Source organism: Narcine bancroftii, chromosome 5, assembly GCF_036971445.1.
Source record: "Narcine bancroftii isolate sNarBan1 chromosome 5, sNarBan1.hap1, whole genome shotgun sequence".
Lineage (NCBI taxonomy): Eukaryota > Metazoa > Chordata > Chondrichthyes > Torpediniformes > Narcinidae > Narcine > Narcine bancroftii.
In genome coordinates, this window is record NC_091473.1 from 161,491,276 (window position 1) to 161,505,900 (window position 14,625).

A 14,625-nucleotide genomic window follows, 5' to 3' on the forward strand; every position below is an offset into this window, starting at 1 on the left:
TCGATCCAGTGCCTCCATTGGTTGAAGTTGCCTAAGAAAATCTCCACACTTATCTCTTGCTTCTCTTGCCCAGGTAAAGTACCCATCTAGGTTATCACGAGGCAAATGGGTTGGTAGCTGAGAACATGTACCTCAGGTGAAGCTGGGTAACCGGACACCCATATTCACATGACCAAAATAGAGCAGAATAGGTGAGATGTTTTGTAAGCCACTTCTAAACCAGACATACTACTAGAACCATAGAACGCTACAACACAGAAAACAGGCCATTCAGCCCTTCTAGTCTATGGCGACCATTGTTCAGCTCGTCCCAATAATTTAATCCAATCTATAACCCTCCGGACCTCTCCCATCCATGTATCTATCCAATTTATTTTTAAAACTCAAGATTGAGTCTGCACCCACCACATCAGATGGCAACTCATTCCACATTTCCACCACTCTCTGAGTGAAGAGGTTCCCCCAGTGTTCCCTCAAAACCTTTCACCCTGAAGTATCTCCCCTAATCTGTGGAAAGATCCTATTTGCATATATTCTGTCTATACCCCTCATAATTTTGTAAACCTCTATCAAATCTTCCCTTATTCATCCTCGCTCCAAGGAATAAAGTCCTAACCTGTTTAATCTTTCCCTGTAACTCAAGTCCTGAAGACCTGGCAACATCCTAGTTAATCTTAAAGATTATCTAGAGACTGCACTCTCTCAATCTTAGTGATATCCTTCCTGTAGCTAGGCAACCGGAGCTGCGCACAATATTCTAAATTTGGCCTCACCAATGTCTTAAATAACAACTGGAGGAAATCAGTGGGTTGAGCAGCATCAGTGAGAGAAAAAGAATGGTTGACGTTTTAGGTTGGAACCCTTTGACAAGACTAATTTATTTTCTCCCACTGATGCTGCTTGACCTGCTGAGTTCTTTAGTTTTTGCACCAGATGCCAGCCTCTGCAGTGTCTTGTCAGAGTTTATTGTCATGAACATGCTTCATGAAATTTGTTGTTTTGCAGCAGTATTGTGCACTACAGGTGCAAAATTTGCACCTGTATTACTTTGGTAAATCGACTACTTAAAAAAGTATATATACTAGTGCAAAGAACAGAAAGTGAGGTGGTATTTGTGGTTCATTGTCCATTCAGAAATCTGATGGTGGATTGTTTTTGTAAATTTGGGTGTTCGTCTTCAGGCTCCTGTACCTCCTCCATGATGGTAGCAGTGCGAAAAGGACTTGGCCTGGGTGGTGAGGGTCCTTGATGATAGAGGCTACTTTCTTAGACAACCTCTTGTAGATGTCCTCGATGGAGTGAAGACTGATACCCGTGATGGAGCTGCCCAAGTTCACATCTCTCTGTAGTCTTGTCCTGTGCATTGGCATCTCCATATCAGGCAGAGATTCCACCAGACGGAATGCTGTCCGTCTGTATAAATTTGTAAGAATCCTTGGTGACATACCAAATCTAACGGAATATAGCCATTGGTGAGACTTTTTCATGATAGTATCGACGTTGAAGGCTCCTGGATACATCTTCAGAGATGTTGATGAATGGTGTGTTTTAGAGGGAAGTAAATGTTGGGGCTTTGCATTGCTGTGTGCAGAAATGGAACTGTGTGAACTGTTGTCCCACCAGGTGACGTGAGGAGTAAGCTGAAGTGGGCTGATGGGAAGATCGTGAAGAATGAAGTGGACTTGCAGGCAAGTGTAACCATGAGCTCTGAGAGCTACTGATGGGTTACTGACCACAGTGCTCAGCTCCTGTGACGGTGGGGGGTGGGGGTTGCCTGATGGGTGAGCGGTGTCACACCTGAGGGCACTCATCTGAAACATTTCATTGGAATCATAGTTGGGCATGTAAGGCCACAAATACCAGAGTTATTAACAGCCTAATTTCTGTTCAGATTACTGTAAAAACACAAACATCCAGCAGGCCTCGCAGCCTCCACTGGAGGTAACGATAGAATGCAGGAGAACTTCTTCATCGTGGAATCACTCAGAGATTTTGCAGTGGACAAACAGAATGGAGTGAAACACAAAAATCTGCAGGAACTGTGAATGGAGTAAAAATACAAAAATGCTGGAGGAATTCGTATATCTTTACCAAGCATGGACACTGCGAGATCTGCTGAGTTTCTCCAGCATTTCTTTGTTTTCACTATATATAATCTCAGGGTCTGCAGACTTTGGTGTTTCACTCTGTTCAGATTACTACCAAGCAACAAGCCAATTGAGTTTATTTGTTTAAAATTCAGGAAATTGTTTTATCAAGCATGATTTACTTCAAATAATTTTATGGTCCTTTCTGACTCAATTCTCCTTTAATTTTTACTTTAGACCCACAGCACATTTCAGCCTATGAGTCTGTGCTTGTGGGCCAAAATAGTCTGTTACCATGCTCTATATCTAAATTAAAAATTAAAAGATTGGCCACCCCTGAGTCTAACTGGTTTTTGATTCAGCAGATTATTTTAAAGTATTCACTGCTTTCTCTTTTTTTAATAATTTTTTATTTTTCACACTGTGAACCATATCAACCAAAATTTGTACAAACGTTTCTCATTAAATTTACACAGTGGCATTTTCTCCCTTTTTTTCCCCCTTTCCCCCTCCCTCCCCTCTTCCCACCCCCTTCCAAAACCCATAAATATTCAACATATACAATACACTAAAACCATAAAACAATATCTTCTCACAAAGGAAAATAAACAAGAAAATTACATCATCTATTTGTTACACACTGAATCTAGTCGTTTTGTCTTCTCATCATTTTCATTTTAGGTGATGGAGGTCCGAGGCAAGCCCTACCCTCTCTGTTATGTTCCATGTATGGTTCCCAAATTTATTCAAACAATGTGACTTTATTTTTTAAATTATATGTTATTTTTTTCCAATGGAATACATTTATTCATTTCCATGTACCATTGCTGTATTCTCATGCTCTCTTCCATTTTCCAAGTTGACATTATGCATTTTTTTGCTACTGCTAGAGCTATCATAATGAATTTTTTTTTGCGCTTTATCCAATTTGAGGCCTAGTTCTTTACTTCTTATGTTACTTAAAAGAAAGATCTCTGCATTTTTTGGTATGTTATTTGTAATTTTATTTAATATCTGATTTAGTTCTTCCCAAAGCGTATTCACTTTCGTACATGCCCAAATTGCATGTACTATTGTTCCCATTTCCTTCTTACAGTGAAAACTTCTATCTGATAATGTTGAATTCCATTCTTTTAATTTTTGAGGAGTGATATATACCCTGTGTAAGCAATTATACTGTATCATGCGTAACCTTGTGTTTATTGTATTCTTCATAGTTCCAGAACATAACTTTTCCCATCCTTCATTTTTTATCTTTATGTTTAGATCCTTTTCCCACTTCTGTTTAGGTTTATAGTTTATTTCATCATTTTCCTTATCTTGCAGCTTAACGTACATATTTGTTATAAATCTTTTAATTATCATTGTGTCTGTAATTACATATTCAAAGCTGCTTCCTTCAGGTAATTGCAATCTGTTTCCCAATTTATCCTTTAAATAAGCTTTCAATTGATGATATGCAAACATTGTACCATGAGTTATTCCATATTTGTACTTCAACTGTTCAAATGTTAATAAATTATTTCCCCCCCCCCCAAAAAATTTCTATTCTTTTGATTCCTTTTCTCTCCCATTCTATAAAGGAAAGGTTATCTATTGTAAAAGGGATTAGTGGATTTTGCGTCAATAATAATTTTGGTATTTGGTAATTTGTTTTTTTCCTTTCTAAGTGGATCTTCTATGTATTAAGTAAATGATGCAGTACTGGTGAGATTTTATATTGCACCAACATTTCATCCCACTTATAAAGTATATGTTCTCCCCTATTTTATCTCGTTCTATCTTAGTCCAGTCTGGTTTTTCCCTCATCTGGTAAAAATCTGATAAATACCTTAATTGTGCGGCTCTATGATAATTTCTCAAGTTTGGTAACTGCAAACCACCTTGGTTATACTTCTCTGTTAATTTATCTAACGCTACCCTCGGTTTCCTCCGTTTCCACAAGAATTTCCTTATTATTCATTTCAGTTCATTAAAAAAAATTTCTGTTAAGGGAATTGGTAACGTTTGAAATAAGTATTGTATCCTTGGGAACACGTTCATTTTAATGCAGTTTACCCTCCCTATCAACGTTAGCGGTAATTCTTTCCAATGTTCTAAGTCTTCCTGCAATTTCTTTATTAGTGGCTGATAATTTAGTTTGTACAAGTGGCTTAAGTTATTATCTAATCTGATATCTAGGTATCGGATTGCTTGTGTTTGCCATTTAAATGGTGATTCTTTTTTAAATTCTGTATAATCCGCATTATTCATTGGTATCACTTCACTTTTATTTGCGTTGATCTTGTACCCCGATAATTCTCCATACTCCTTCAATTTCTTGTGTAATTCTTTTATTGATATCTCTGGTTCTGTTAGGTATACTATGATGTCATCTGCAAATAAACTGATTTTATACTCCTTTATTTTTATCCCTTTTATTTTCTATTCTTATCAGTTCTGCCAAAGGTTCTATTGCTAAGGCGGACAATGAGGGGGATAATGGATATCCCTGTCTAGTTGACCTACTTAATTTAAATTGATTTGATACATATCCATTTACTGCTACCTTTGCCAATGGTCCATTATACAATTCTTTAATCCAATTTATGTTTTTCTGGTCGATTGAACTTCTGTAATACTTTAAATAAGTAGTTCCACTCTACTCTGTCAACAGCCACTGTTGGTTTATTATTTCCTTGAACTGCATGAATTAGATTAATAAGTTTACAGACATTATCCGCTGTTCGTCTTTTCTTAATAAATCCAGTTTGATCTTGTTTTACTATTTTTGGTACACAATCGGCCAATCTGTTTGCTAATATTTTTGCTATTATCATTAATCTGAATTAAGTAGAGATATTGGTCTATATGATGCTGGAGTTAATGGATCCTTCTCCATCTTTGGTATTACTGTAATCATTGCTGTCTTACATGAATCTGGTAAGTTTTGTGTTTCTTCTACCTGGTTCATTACTTCCAGGAGAGGAGGAATTAATAACTCTTCAAATGTTTTATAAAATTCTATTGGAAATTCATCCTCTCCTGGTGTTTTATTGTTTGGCAGCTATTTTAATATATCCTGTACTTCCTCTATTTCAAATGGTTTTATTAGTTTGTTGTGTTCCTCTTCTTGCAAGTTCAGCAGTTCAATTTTAGCTTAAAAATTCCTCTATTTTATCGTCTTTCCCCTTGTTCTCAGTTTGGTATAATTGTTCACAAAATTCCTTAAAGTTTTCATTAATCTCTGTTGGGTTATTTGTAATTTGTTTGTCCTTTTTCCTTGATCCCAGTATCGTTCTTTTAGCTTGTGCTGATTTAAGTTGCCAGGCTAATATTTTGTGTGTTTTTCCTCCCAGTTCGTAATACTTTTGCTTTGTTTTCAATATATTCTTCTCCACCTTGTACGTTTGTAATGTTTCATATTTTATTTTTTTGTCCACCAATTCTCTCCTTTTCATTATATCATCCTTTTTACTAGTTCCTTTTCTGTACTTACTATCTCCCTTTCAAACTGCTCTATTTACCGATTGTAGTCCTGTTTCATCTTACATGACTTATTATCTGCCCTCTAATGAAGGCTTTCATTGCGTCCCATAATATAAATTTGTCTTTCACTGATTCTGTGTTTATTTCAAAATATGTTTTAATTTGGCATTCAATAAACTCTCTAAATTCCTGCCTTTTAAGAAGCATGGAGTTTAACCTCCACCTATATGTTCTTGGTGGGATGTCCTCCAGTTCTATTGCTAATAACAGGGGTGAATGATCTGATAGTAATCTAGCTTTATACTCAGTTTTCCTAACTCTCCCTTGAATATGGGCCTACAACAAAAACATATCAATCTTTGAGTATATTTTGTGCCTACTCGAATAATATGAATATTCCTTCTCTCTTGGGTGTTGCCTCCTCCATAAGTTTCATTTCCTGCATTGATTTAACCATAAATTTGGCTACTTTATTCTTTTTGCTTGTCTTTTGTCCAGTTTTATCCAACATTGGATCCAAATTGAGGTTAAAATCCCCTCCTATCAATATATTCCCTTTTGTGTCTGCAATCTTAAAAAAAATATCCTGTATAACTTTTGATCCTCCTTGTTAGGTGCATATATATTGAGAAAATTCCAAAATTCTGAGTATATCTGACACTTTATCATTACATACCTCCCTGCTGGATCTATTATTTTCTGCTCTATTTTGATTGGTACATTTTTGTTAACTAATGTGGCTACACCTCTAGCTTTTGAATTATAGGATGTTGCCACTACGTGTCCTACCCATTTTCTCTTTAATTTGTTATGTTCCACTTCAGTTAGATGCATTTCCTGCACAAATGCTATATCTATTTTTTCCTCCTTCAATAAATTTAGTAGCCTCTTCCTTTTAATTTGGTTATGTATTCCATTAATGTTTATAGTCATAAAGTTCAACGTGGCCATCTTGTATCTTGCTTATACCTCTTTTCCACCTCCTTGCCACCTCCATCCCCCTTTTTCATATTTTCATCTCTTAGTTTTCCCTTATTAAACTCGATTGACAACACATTTAAAACATAAAATACCCGAATAGTTCCCACACCCAATAATACCATAACCCCAAATGTTCCCCACCACTCTCTGAGTTTCCCCTCATCCCTTGCCAGGCAACCACAACTCCCCTTTCCATTTGGATTGCGATCTTGCTCGCAAGCGTTAACTGATTTTGCAGTGACCGTTATTCCCACTCCCCCCAGCCCTCCCCAGAAAATATACAAGAAAGGTTTCTTTTTTCCCTCCTTTCTTCCTTCCTTTCTCTTTTTCCTCTTTAGTTCTTTACATATTGTAGAGCTCGTCGAAAGAACCAAAGACTTGTTGATCCAAACCAAGGCTTTTATTAGCAAAAGACCGGAGCTCTTCACAGGTGGCCGACCAGTCCGGAATGATCCGACCTGGCTAGGGACACAACCCTTTAAGGCCCAGACAGTAGGTGTGGCTAAGCTCTCAGCCAATCGCTGTAAGCACAGTCTAGATACAGTAACTATATACACTATGTACATTGGTGATAGACCTGTACTATCACATTCACACCTTCTTGGAGAATTGACCCTGGGGAAAAAAAAACAAAAACGAGGGAGAGAATGAAAGGAAGGGGTAGGTCAAGGACTGTAGCGGTCAGGGGGTCTGACCATCCGGCGTGACCGCCGTGGTGCCGGGATTGGGGTCACTGGAGTGGTGTTGCCAGCGGGCTCGTCGGGTGCGACTGCTCCATCGCTCAATTCCCCAGTCATTTTGTCGGCAGGGTGGCCCGGGTCATTGGGGTGCTGTTGGTCCTTCTGTTGCGGCACGGGGCCTGGAGAAGGAGTTGGGGGGTTTGCTGGGTCTACCGCGTCCTGAGCTAGGTCCCGCACCGAAACAGTGTCCTCCCGCCCGTCTGGGAACTCCACGTAAGCGTAATGTGGGTTCGCGTGGAGTAGAGTCACTCGGTCGACCAAGGGGTCGTTCTTTGAGTGCCGGACGTGGCGTCGCAAAAGGACGGGGCCAGGGACGGTGAGCCATGCCGGTACAGTGGTTCCTGATTCGGATTTCCTCGGGAAAAGGAACATCCTTTCGTGCGGGTGGCATTTGTTGCAGTACATAGGAGGGAGTGGATGGAGTGTAAAGCACTAGTGAGAACCTCCTGCCAGTGAGAGGTGGGGAGACCTTTAGACTGGAGAGCCAGTGTAACCGCTCTCCATATGGTGGCATTCTCCCTCTCGACCTGGCCATTACCGCGTGGGTTATAGCTCGTGGTCCTGCTTGAAGCAATACCACACTCCAGAAGGTACTGTTGCAGCTCTGCACTCATGAATGAGGACCCCCTATCACTGTGGATGGAATTGGGGTACTCGAAGATGGTGAAAATACTGTGAAGGGCCTGTATCACTGAGGTGGCAGTGGTGTCTGGGCAGGCTACAGCGAATGGGAAGCGGGAGTACTCGTCGATGGCCGTAAGGATGTAGGTATTACGGTTGGTCGACGGTAGGGGCCCCTTAAAGTCTACACTAAGACGCTCGAAGGGGCGGGTGGCTTTGATAACGTGGGAGTTATCCGGACGGAAGAAGTGGGGCTTGCATTCAGCGCACACCGAACAGGCTCGGGTCATGGAGCGGATCTCCTCGACTGTGTAGGGTAAGTTGCGCGCCTTGACAAAGTGAGCAAACCTAGTGACCCCTGGATGACAGAGCGCCTCATGGAGTTTCCGTAGTCTGTCCATCTGTATGCTGGCGCACGTCCCCCTGGAGAGCGCGTCAGGCGGGTCATTGAGCTTACCAGGCCGGTACAGGATGTCATAGTTAAAGGTGGAGAGTTCGATTCTCCATCTGGCGATTTTGTCATTTTTTATCTTACCACGCTGGGTGTTGCTGAACATGAAGGAGACCGCGCGTTGATCAGTCAATAGTGTAAAGCGCCTCCCAGCGAGGTAATGTCTCCAACGACGCACCGCTTCAACTATGGCCTGTCGGATCATTCCGGACTGGTCGGCCACCTGTGAAGAGCTCCGGTCTTTTGCTAATAAAAGCCTTGGTTTGGATCAACAAGTCTTTGGTTCTTTCGACGAGCTCTACAATTTTATTAGCAAAAGACCGGAGCTCTTCACAGGTGGCCGACCAGTCCGGAATGATCCAACCTGGCTAGGGACACAACCCTTAAGGCCCAGACAATAGGAGTGGCTTAGCTCTCAGCCAATCGCTGTAAGCACAGTCTAGATACAGTAACTATATACACTATGTACATTGGTGATAGACCTGTACTATCACACATATACATTGTTTTTACATCTTTATATATTCTTTATCGCTGTTCTTCATTCTTATTACATCTCTTCATCTCTTCTTCTGTCCTGCAAACGTTCTGCAAATTCTTGTGCTTCCTCCAGATCTGAGAACAGTCTGTTTTGCTCCCCTGGTATAAATATTTTGAGCACAGCTGGATGTCTTAACATGAATTTGTAACCTTTTTTCCATAAAATCTTTTTCGCTGTATTAAACTCCTTCCTCCTCTTTAAGAGTTCAAAACTAATGTCTGGGTAAAAAAATATTTTTTGACCCTTGTATTCCAGTGGCTTATTATCTTCTCTAACTTTATTCCTTGCCCGCTCCAGTATATTTTCTCTAGTCGTATATCTCAAAAATTTTACTAAGATGGATCTTGGTTTTTGATCTGTCTGTGGTTTTGGAGCTAGTGTTCTGTGTGCCCTTTCTATTTCCATTTCTTCCTGCATTTCTGTCATTCCCAGGACCTTCGGGATCCATCCTTTTTTAAATTTCTTCATATCTTTGCCTTCTTCACCCTCCTTCAGGCCCACTATCTTTGTTGTTTCACCTACTATAATTTTCCAACATATCAATTTTCTGAGATAACAACTCTTAAATTTTTTTTTGTCACTTTCTTCCAATTTTTCTCTTAAGTCATTTACTTCCATTTCTACAGCCGTTTCCCACTCTTGAACATTCTCCACTCTTTGCATTTTATCTTCTGCTCTTTTCATTTTCCTTTTAATTGCACTAAATTCTAATGTTAACCATTCTTTTAATGCTCTAATCTGTTCTTCAAAAATAGCTTTATCTATATTCTGTCCATCAGCTTTACCTTCTATTTCTCTGTGATGATCTTGGTCTTCTTCTTCTTGGGGCTCTTCTGTGTTTGTGTCTTCTTCACTTCTTTGTATCTGTGACTCTTCTGTTTTTCCTGATGAGCTGCTTGAATCTTTTTGTCGGGCCTCCTCTTGCTGGTCTTCTTGCTGTTGGTCCTCCCCTCCTGGGCTGTGCGTCTGTCGGGCAGTTAAGACCTTCTTCTTTCTTCTCCGTCGACTTTTCTACTTTTTTTCAGTTGTTTTTACTTTCTCCTTCTTGGGTGCCATCTTCTTTCTCTTCTTTGTAACTTTATCTTCTATTTCTTATATTTTATTTTTGTTGTGCTTTGTCTTTTCCTAATTTTTTTCCTATTTTTCTGGAAAGGGCTGGTTTTACGACCGGCCACTACTCCATCATGTGACTCCCCCCAAGTATTCACTGGTTTCTCAATAATCATTTATAAAAGTGGTTACTTGCGTGTACTTGGGGTTAATGTAGCATGTTGTATTGTGTTCACAGGACATTCAGAAAGGTCAGGCTTTATTTTTGATATTATCTTTGCATTACTATCTTGGGATCGTTGTGCATGAGCATGTTTCCTTGACTTGTTGGGGATCTCCATAGAAAAGGTCAGTCACAAGTGAATGAACTGCTAAAAAGGCAAAGGGACTTCATAAAACTGTTGTAACTTTAGAAACAAGGCAGCTGAAGGTGCTCTCTCTCAAGTTTCAATGCCTCCCTTCTGACTTGCAGGTTCTGAACTTACTTGGCCCAAAGACTGAAACTGACCTGGAAAAGAAGACCAAGGTATTAACTTCTGTCCAGCACTGACTGCTTTTAATGAGCTCACTGTGAATGTGAATGTTTCTGAGATATCTGGTGCCTACAAGGAGACCTGGTATTGTTTGTATATGTTAAGACCATAAGACATAGGAGCATAAATAGGCTGTTTAGCCCATCAAGTCTTCCCTGCCATTCAGTCATGAGCTGATCCATTTTCCCACTCAGCCCTACTGCCTGGTCTTCTCTCCATAATGCCCAGGATATTCAAATACCTATCAATCTCTGCCTTAAATACACCCAATGACCTGGCCTCCACAACCGCTTGTGGCAACAAATTCTACAGATTTATTACCCTCTGGCTGAAGAAATTCCTCTGCATCTCTGTTCTAAGCAGATGTTAGGGTGGCCATTCCAGAAGGAAGACATGGTCATAGGTTATTATCTCTACACACATACAATGTGTTTCAAAAAAATATTTTTTTATAAGATTTAAACAGTATTGCAAAACCAACAAATGCCAACACACTATATATTTGGTGGCCATGTCCTCCTTTTGGAATGACCACCCTAGCAGACGTCCTTCAGTCCTGAAGTTGTGCCCTCTTGTCCTGGACTCTACCACCATGGGAAGCCACCTTTTTACATCTGCTCTGTCCACACATTTCAACATTCAAAAATGTTTCAGTGAGATCCCCCCTCAGTCTCTGAAATTCAGATATGTAATGCCAAGAACTGTCAGATGTTTCCCGTATGATAACCCTTTAATTCCTGGAATCATCCTAGTGAACCTCCTCTGAGCCCTCTCTAATGTCAGCACATTCTTTCTTAAATGAGGACCCCAATAACTGTTTGGGGTCTCACCAGTGCCTTATAAAGTCTCAACATCCCTACTCTTGTACTCTATTCCTCTTGAAGTGAACGCCAGAGTTACATTGGCCTTCTTCACCACTGACTCAAATTGCAAGTTTACCTTTGGGCTACCCTCCATGAGGACTCTTGGGTTCCTCTGCATCTGTGTATTTTCAATTTTCTCCTTATTTGGAAAATAGTCTGCTTGTTTATTTTTTTTATTCCACTGTACATGAGTGCATTTTCTGACATTAATTTGCCACTTCTCTGCCCTAAGTCCTTTTGCAGCCTCTCTGTTTCCTCAACACTACCTGCTTCTCTACCTACCTTTGTATTATCTGCAAACTTTGCCAGAAAACCATTAATTCCGTAAACCAAATCATTGATAAACAGCATAAAAGGAAGTGGCCCTAACACCAACCCCTGCAGAACCACTGGTAACTGGAAACCAAGCAGAATATGATCTGTTTATTTCCACTCTCTGTTTCCTGCCGATCAGACAATGCTCTACCCATACTAATATGTTTCCTGTAATACCTTGGGCTCTTATCTTGTTAAGTAACCTCATGTTCAGCAACTTGTCAAAAGCATACTTAAAATCCAAATGCACAACATCCAGTGCATCTCCCTTATCCAGCCTGCTTGAGACTTCTTCAAAGAATTCCAATTTGTTTGTCAGGCAAGATTTTCCCTTGAAGAAACCGTGCTGGCTTTGGCCATTCTTATCATGCGTCTCCAAGTTCTCGGTAACCTCATCCTTTATAACTGATTCTAAAATCTTCCAACAACCACTGACATCAGGCTAACCAGCCTATAATTCTGCTGCCTGCCTGCCTCCCTCCCTCCCTTCCTGACATTTGTGATTTTCTAGGCCTTTGGGACTATACCAGATCTATTGATTTGATTGATTCCTGACAGATTATTGCCAATGTCTCTACAATCATTCAGCTTTCTGAGTCCCTTGAAATTGTAACTGCACTCTCTTCGCTTCCCTGATACCCTTTGACATCTGGTACATGACATCTTCCACAGTGAAGACTGATGCAAAATACTCATTTAGTTCCTCTCCCATCTCCTTGTCTCCCATTATTATTTCTCCAGCTTCATTTTCTATTGGTCCTTTATTTACTCTCACCTCTCTTTTACTTTTTGAAGAAGCTTTTTATATTCTCTTTGTTATTATTTGTTAGCCTACTTTTATACTTCATCTTTTCCCTTCTTATGTTTTTTAATTACCTCTGCAAGTTTTTAAAAACTTCCCAATCCTCTGTCTTTCCCCAATTTTTGTTTCCTTCAATTCCCTATCTTTTGCTTTTACTTCTTACTTTAGTTTCTTTGTTTAATCTCAAATTGAGATTTCTGCACCCAAATAGTTTCTTTACCCTGAGCTCTCTAATCACCTCTGGGGGAATAGCACAACACCCAACCCTATACAGCCGATCCTCTATAGTGAGCTCAACCCACAATGAATATACATCTTCTCATCCTATGTCATACCTTTCTAACGATTTAATGTTATTCCTTACCACAGAGCCATGCCAACCCCCTCTGCTTAGCTGCTTATCCTTTTGATAAACTGTATCCTTGGATATTCAGCTCCCAATGACAAACATCCTTTAGCCATGACTCTGATGGCCACAACATCATAATTGCCAATGTGTAGCAGCACTACAAGGCCATCACTTTATTTCTTAAGCTGCGTACATTAAAATACAAAACCTTTAGCTCTTTATTTGTTACATTTGCCTCTGTGCCCCTGTTGCATCACACTGCATCCCCAGGCTGCAATTTTGCCCTATCTGCCTGAACTTCCACACATTCCACCAGCTGTCCATACTCGTGTGCCAACCCTTTCTTCCTCTGCTTCTTCACTTTGGTTCCCACCCCCCTGTAAATCTAGTGTAGCCAATCCCCAACAAACAGCTTGAGAAAACCTCCATGCCAGGAGATTGGATTCCTGTTTGCCTCAAGTTCACAAGCAACTTGTCCCACTTGTACAGGTCATCCCTGCCCCAGAAAAGGTTTCAATGATTCAAGAACATGAAACCCTGCCTCCTGCACCATCTCTTCAGCCACATGCTTGTCTGCACTATCTTCCTGTTCTGATCTTCCCTCACATGTAGCACCAGGAATATCCCAGAGATTACCACCGTGGAGTTCTGTTCTTCAGCCTCTTTCCGAATTCTCTAAACTTGCTTTACAGAACTCCTACCCCACTCATACCTATGTCATTGGTACCCAGGAGGATTAAGGGAGTAATGTGGTTAAATCTCTCAGTGCAGTCACAGAAAGAGGCAGCAGGTAAACTGGAGAGGCTATGGGGAAAAGATGGAGCCTTGCCACAGGTGGCCTTATCTTCTGAGTGAACAAATGATTGGCCAGTCACGGCTGTTTGCTGTGGTCCAGACTCTGTGCAGAGTTGGCCAATTTATGGGGAAAATTGAGTTTTCTTCTTGTTGAGAGTGGGACCCTTGCTGAGACCAGGACGGATCATGAAGCCTTTACCGAGGCTGGCCGCAGAGCAGAAAGTTTGGGGCTGGAGACCAGCAACTCTCCTGTTTGTCTGGCATCTGTCTCAGTCCCCATCCCTGCCGTGTGGCAGCTCCTCTCTAGGACTGCTGGGTACCAGCACAGTGTGGTGCCATCCTGACATTTGTAGTCGTTATATTCTCCAGAACTAGCATATACTGAAATCAATGCAAGGAGCTGATTGTTGAGTTCAGGAAAGGAAAGCCAGAGGATTACAATTCAGTGATCACTGGGGGTGGGGGGAGGGGGGTGAGGGTGTCAGAGGTGGAGACGGTGAGCAAATTTAAGTCCTTGGGAGTCACGATCTCAGTTTCTGGACCCAACATACCAATGGCATCATGAAGAAAGCGGGTCAGTACCTCTACTTCCTCAGGAGTTTGTGAAGGTTTGGTATGACTCCAAAAACCCTGGCAAATTTCTACGGAGGTGTGGTGAAATGTGTGCTAACCAGCTGCATCACTGTCTGGTATGGGGACACCAATATCCCTGAGCATAAAGCCCTCCACAAAGTGGACTCAGCCCAGGACATCACAGGCAAAACTCTCCCCACTACTGAGAACATATGCAGGGAACTCTTGCCATCAGAGAGCAGCAGCAATCATCAAGGATCCACACCACCCAGGACATGATTTGTTCTCACTGCTGCCATCAGAAAAGAGATCGAGGTGCCACAGACTCGCATCACCAGGTTCAGGAACAGCTACTACCCCTCCACCATCAGGCTCCTCAACAACAAACTCAATCTGGGATTAATTTAAGGACTCTTACTTGTGCACTTTATTGATTTTCTTTTTTATTCTCTCTGT

General features: G+C 40.9%; 1 protein-coding gene across 3 annotated transcripts in view; it reads left to right on the top strand.

The window, feature by feature from the left end:
• Window positions 1–14,625, top strand: part of qars1 (glutaminyl-tRNA synthetase 1) — a 68,613-nt gene that overhangs the window by 7,553 nt on the left and 46,435 nt on the right. For 2 of the 3 annotated variants that reach the window (XM_069939488.1, XM_069939485.1), the window contains exons 5-6: window positions 1,624–1,688; window positions 10,412–10,465. In XM_069939488.1, the coding sequence (XP_069795589.1) occupies window positions 1,624–1,688; window positions 10,412–10,465 (119 nt within the window). The remainder of the gene's footprint in view (window positions 1–1,623; window positions 1,689–10,411; window positions 10,466–14,625) is intronic. The other variant, XM_069939486.1, reaches the window with a different exon arrangement.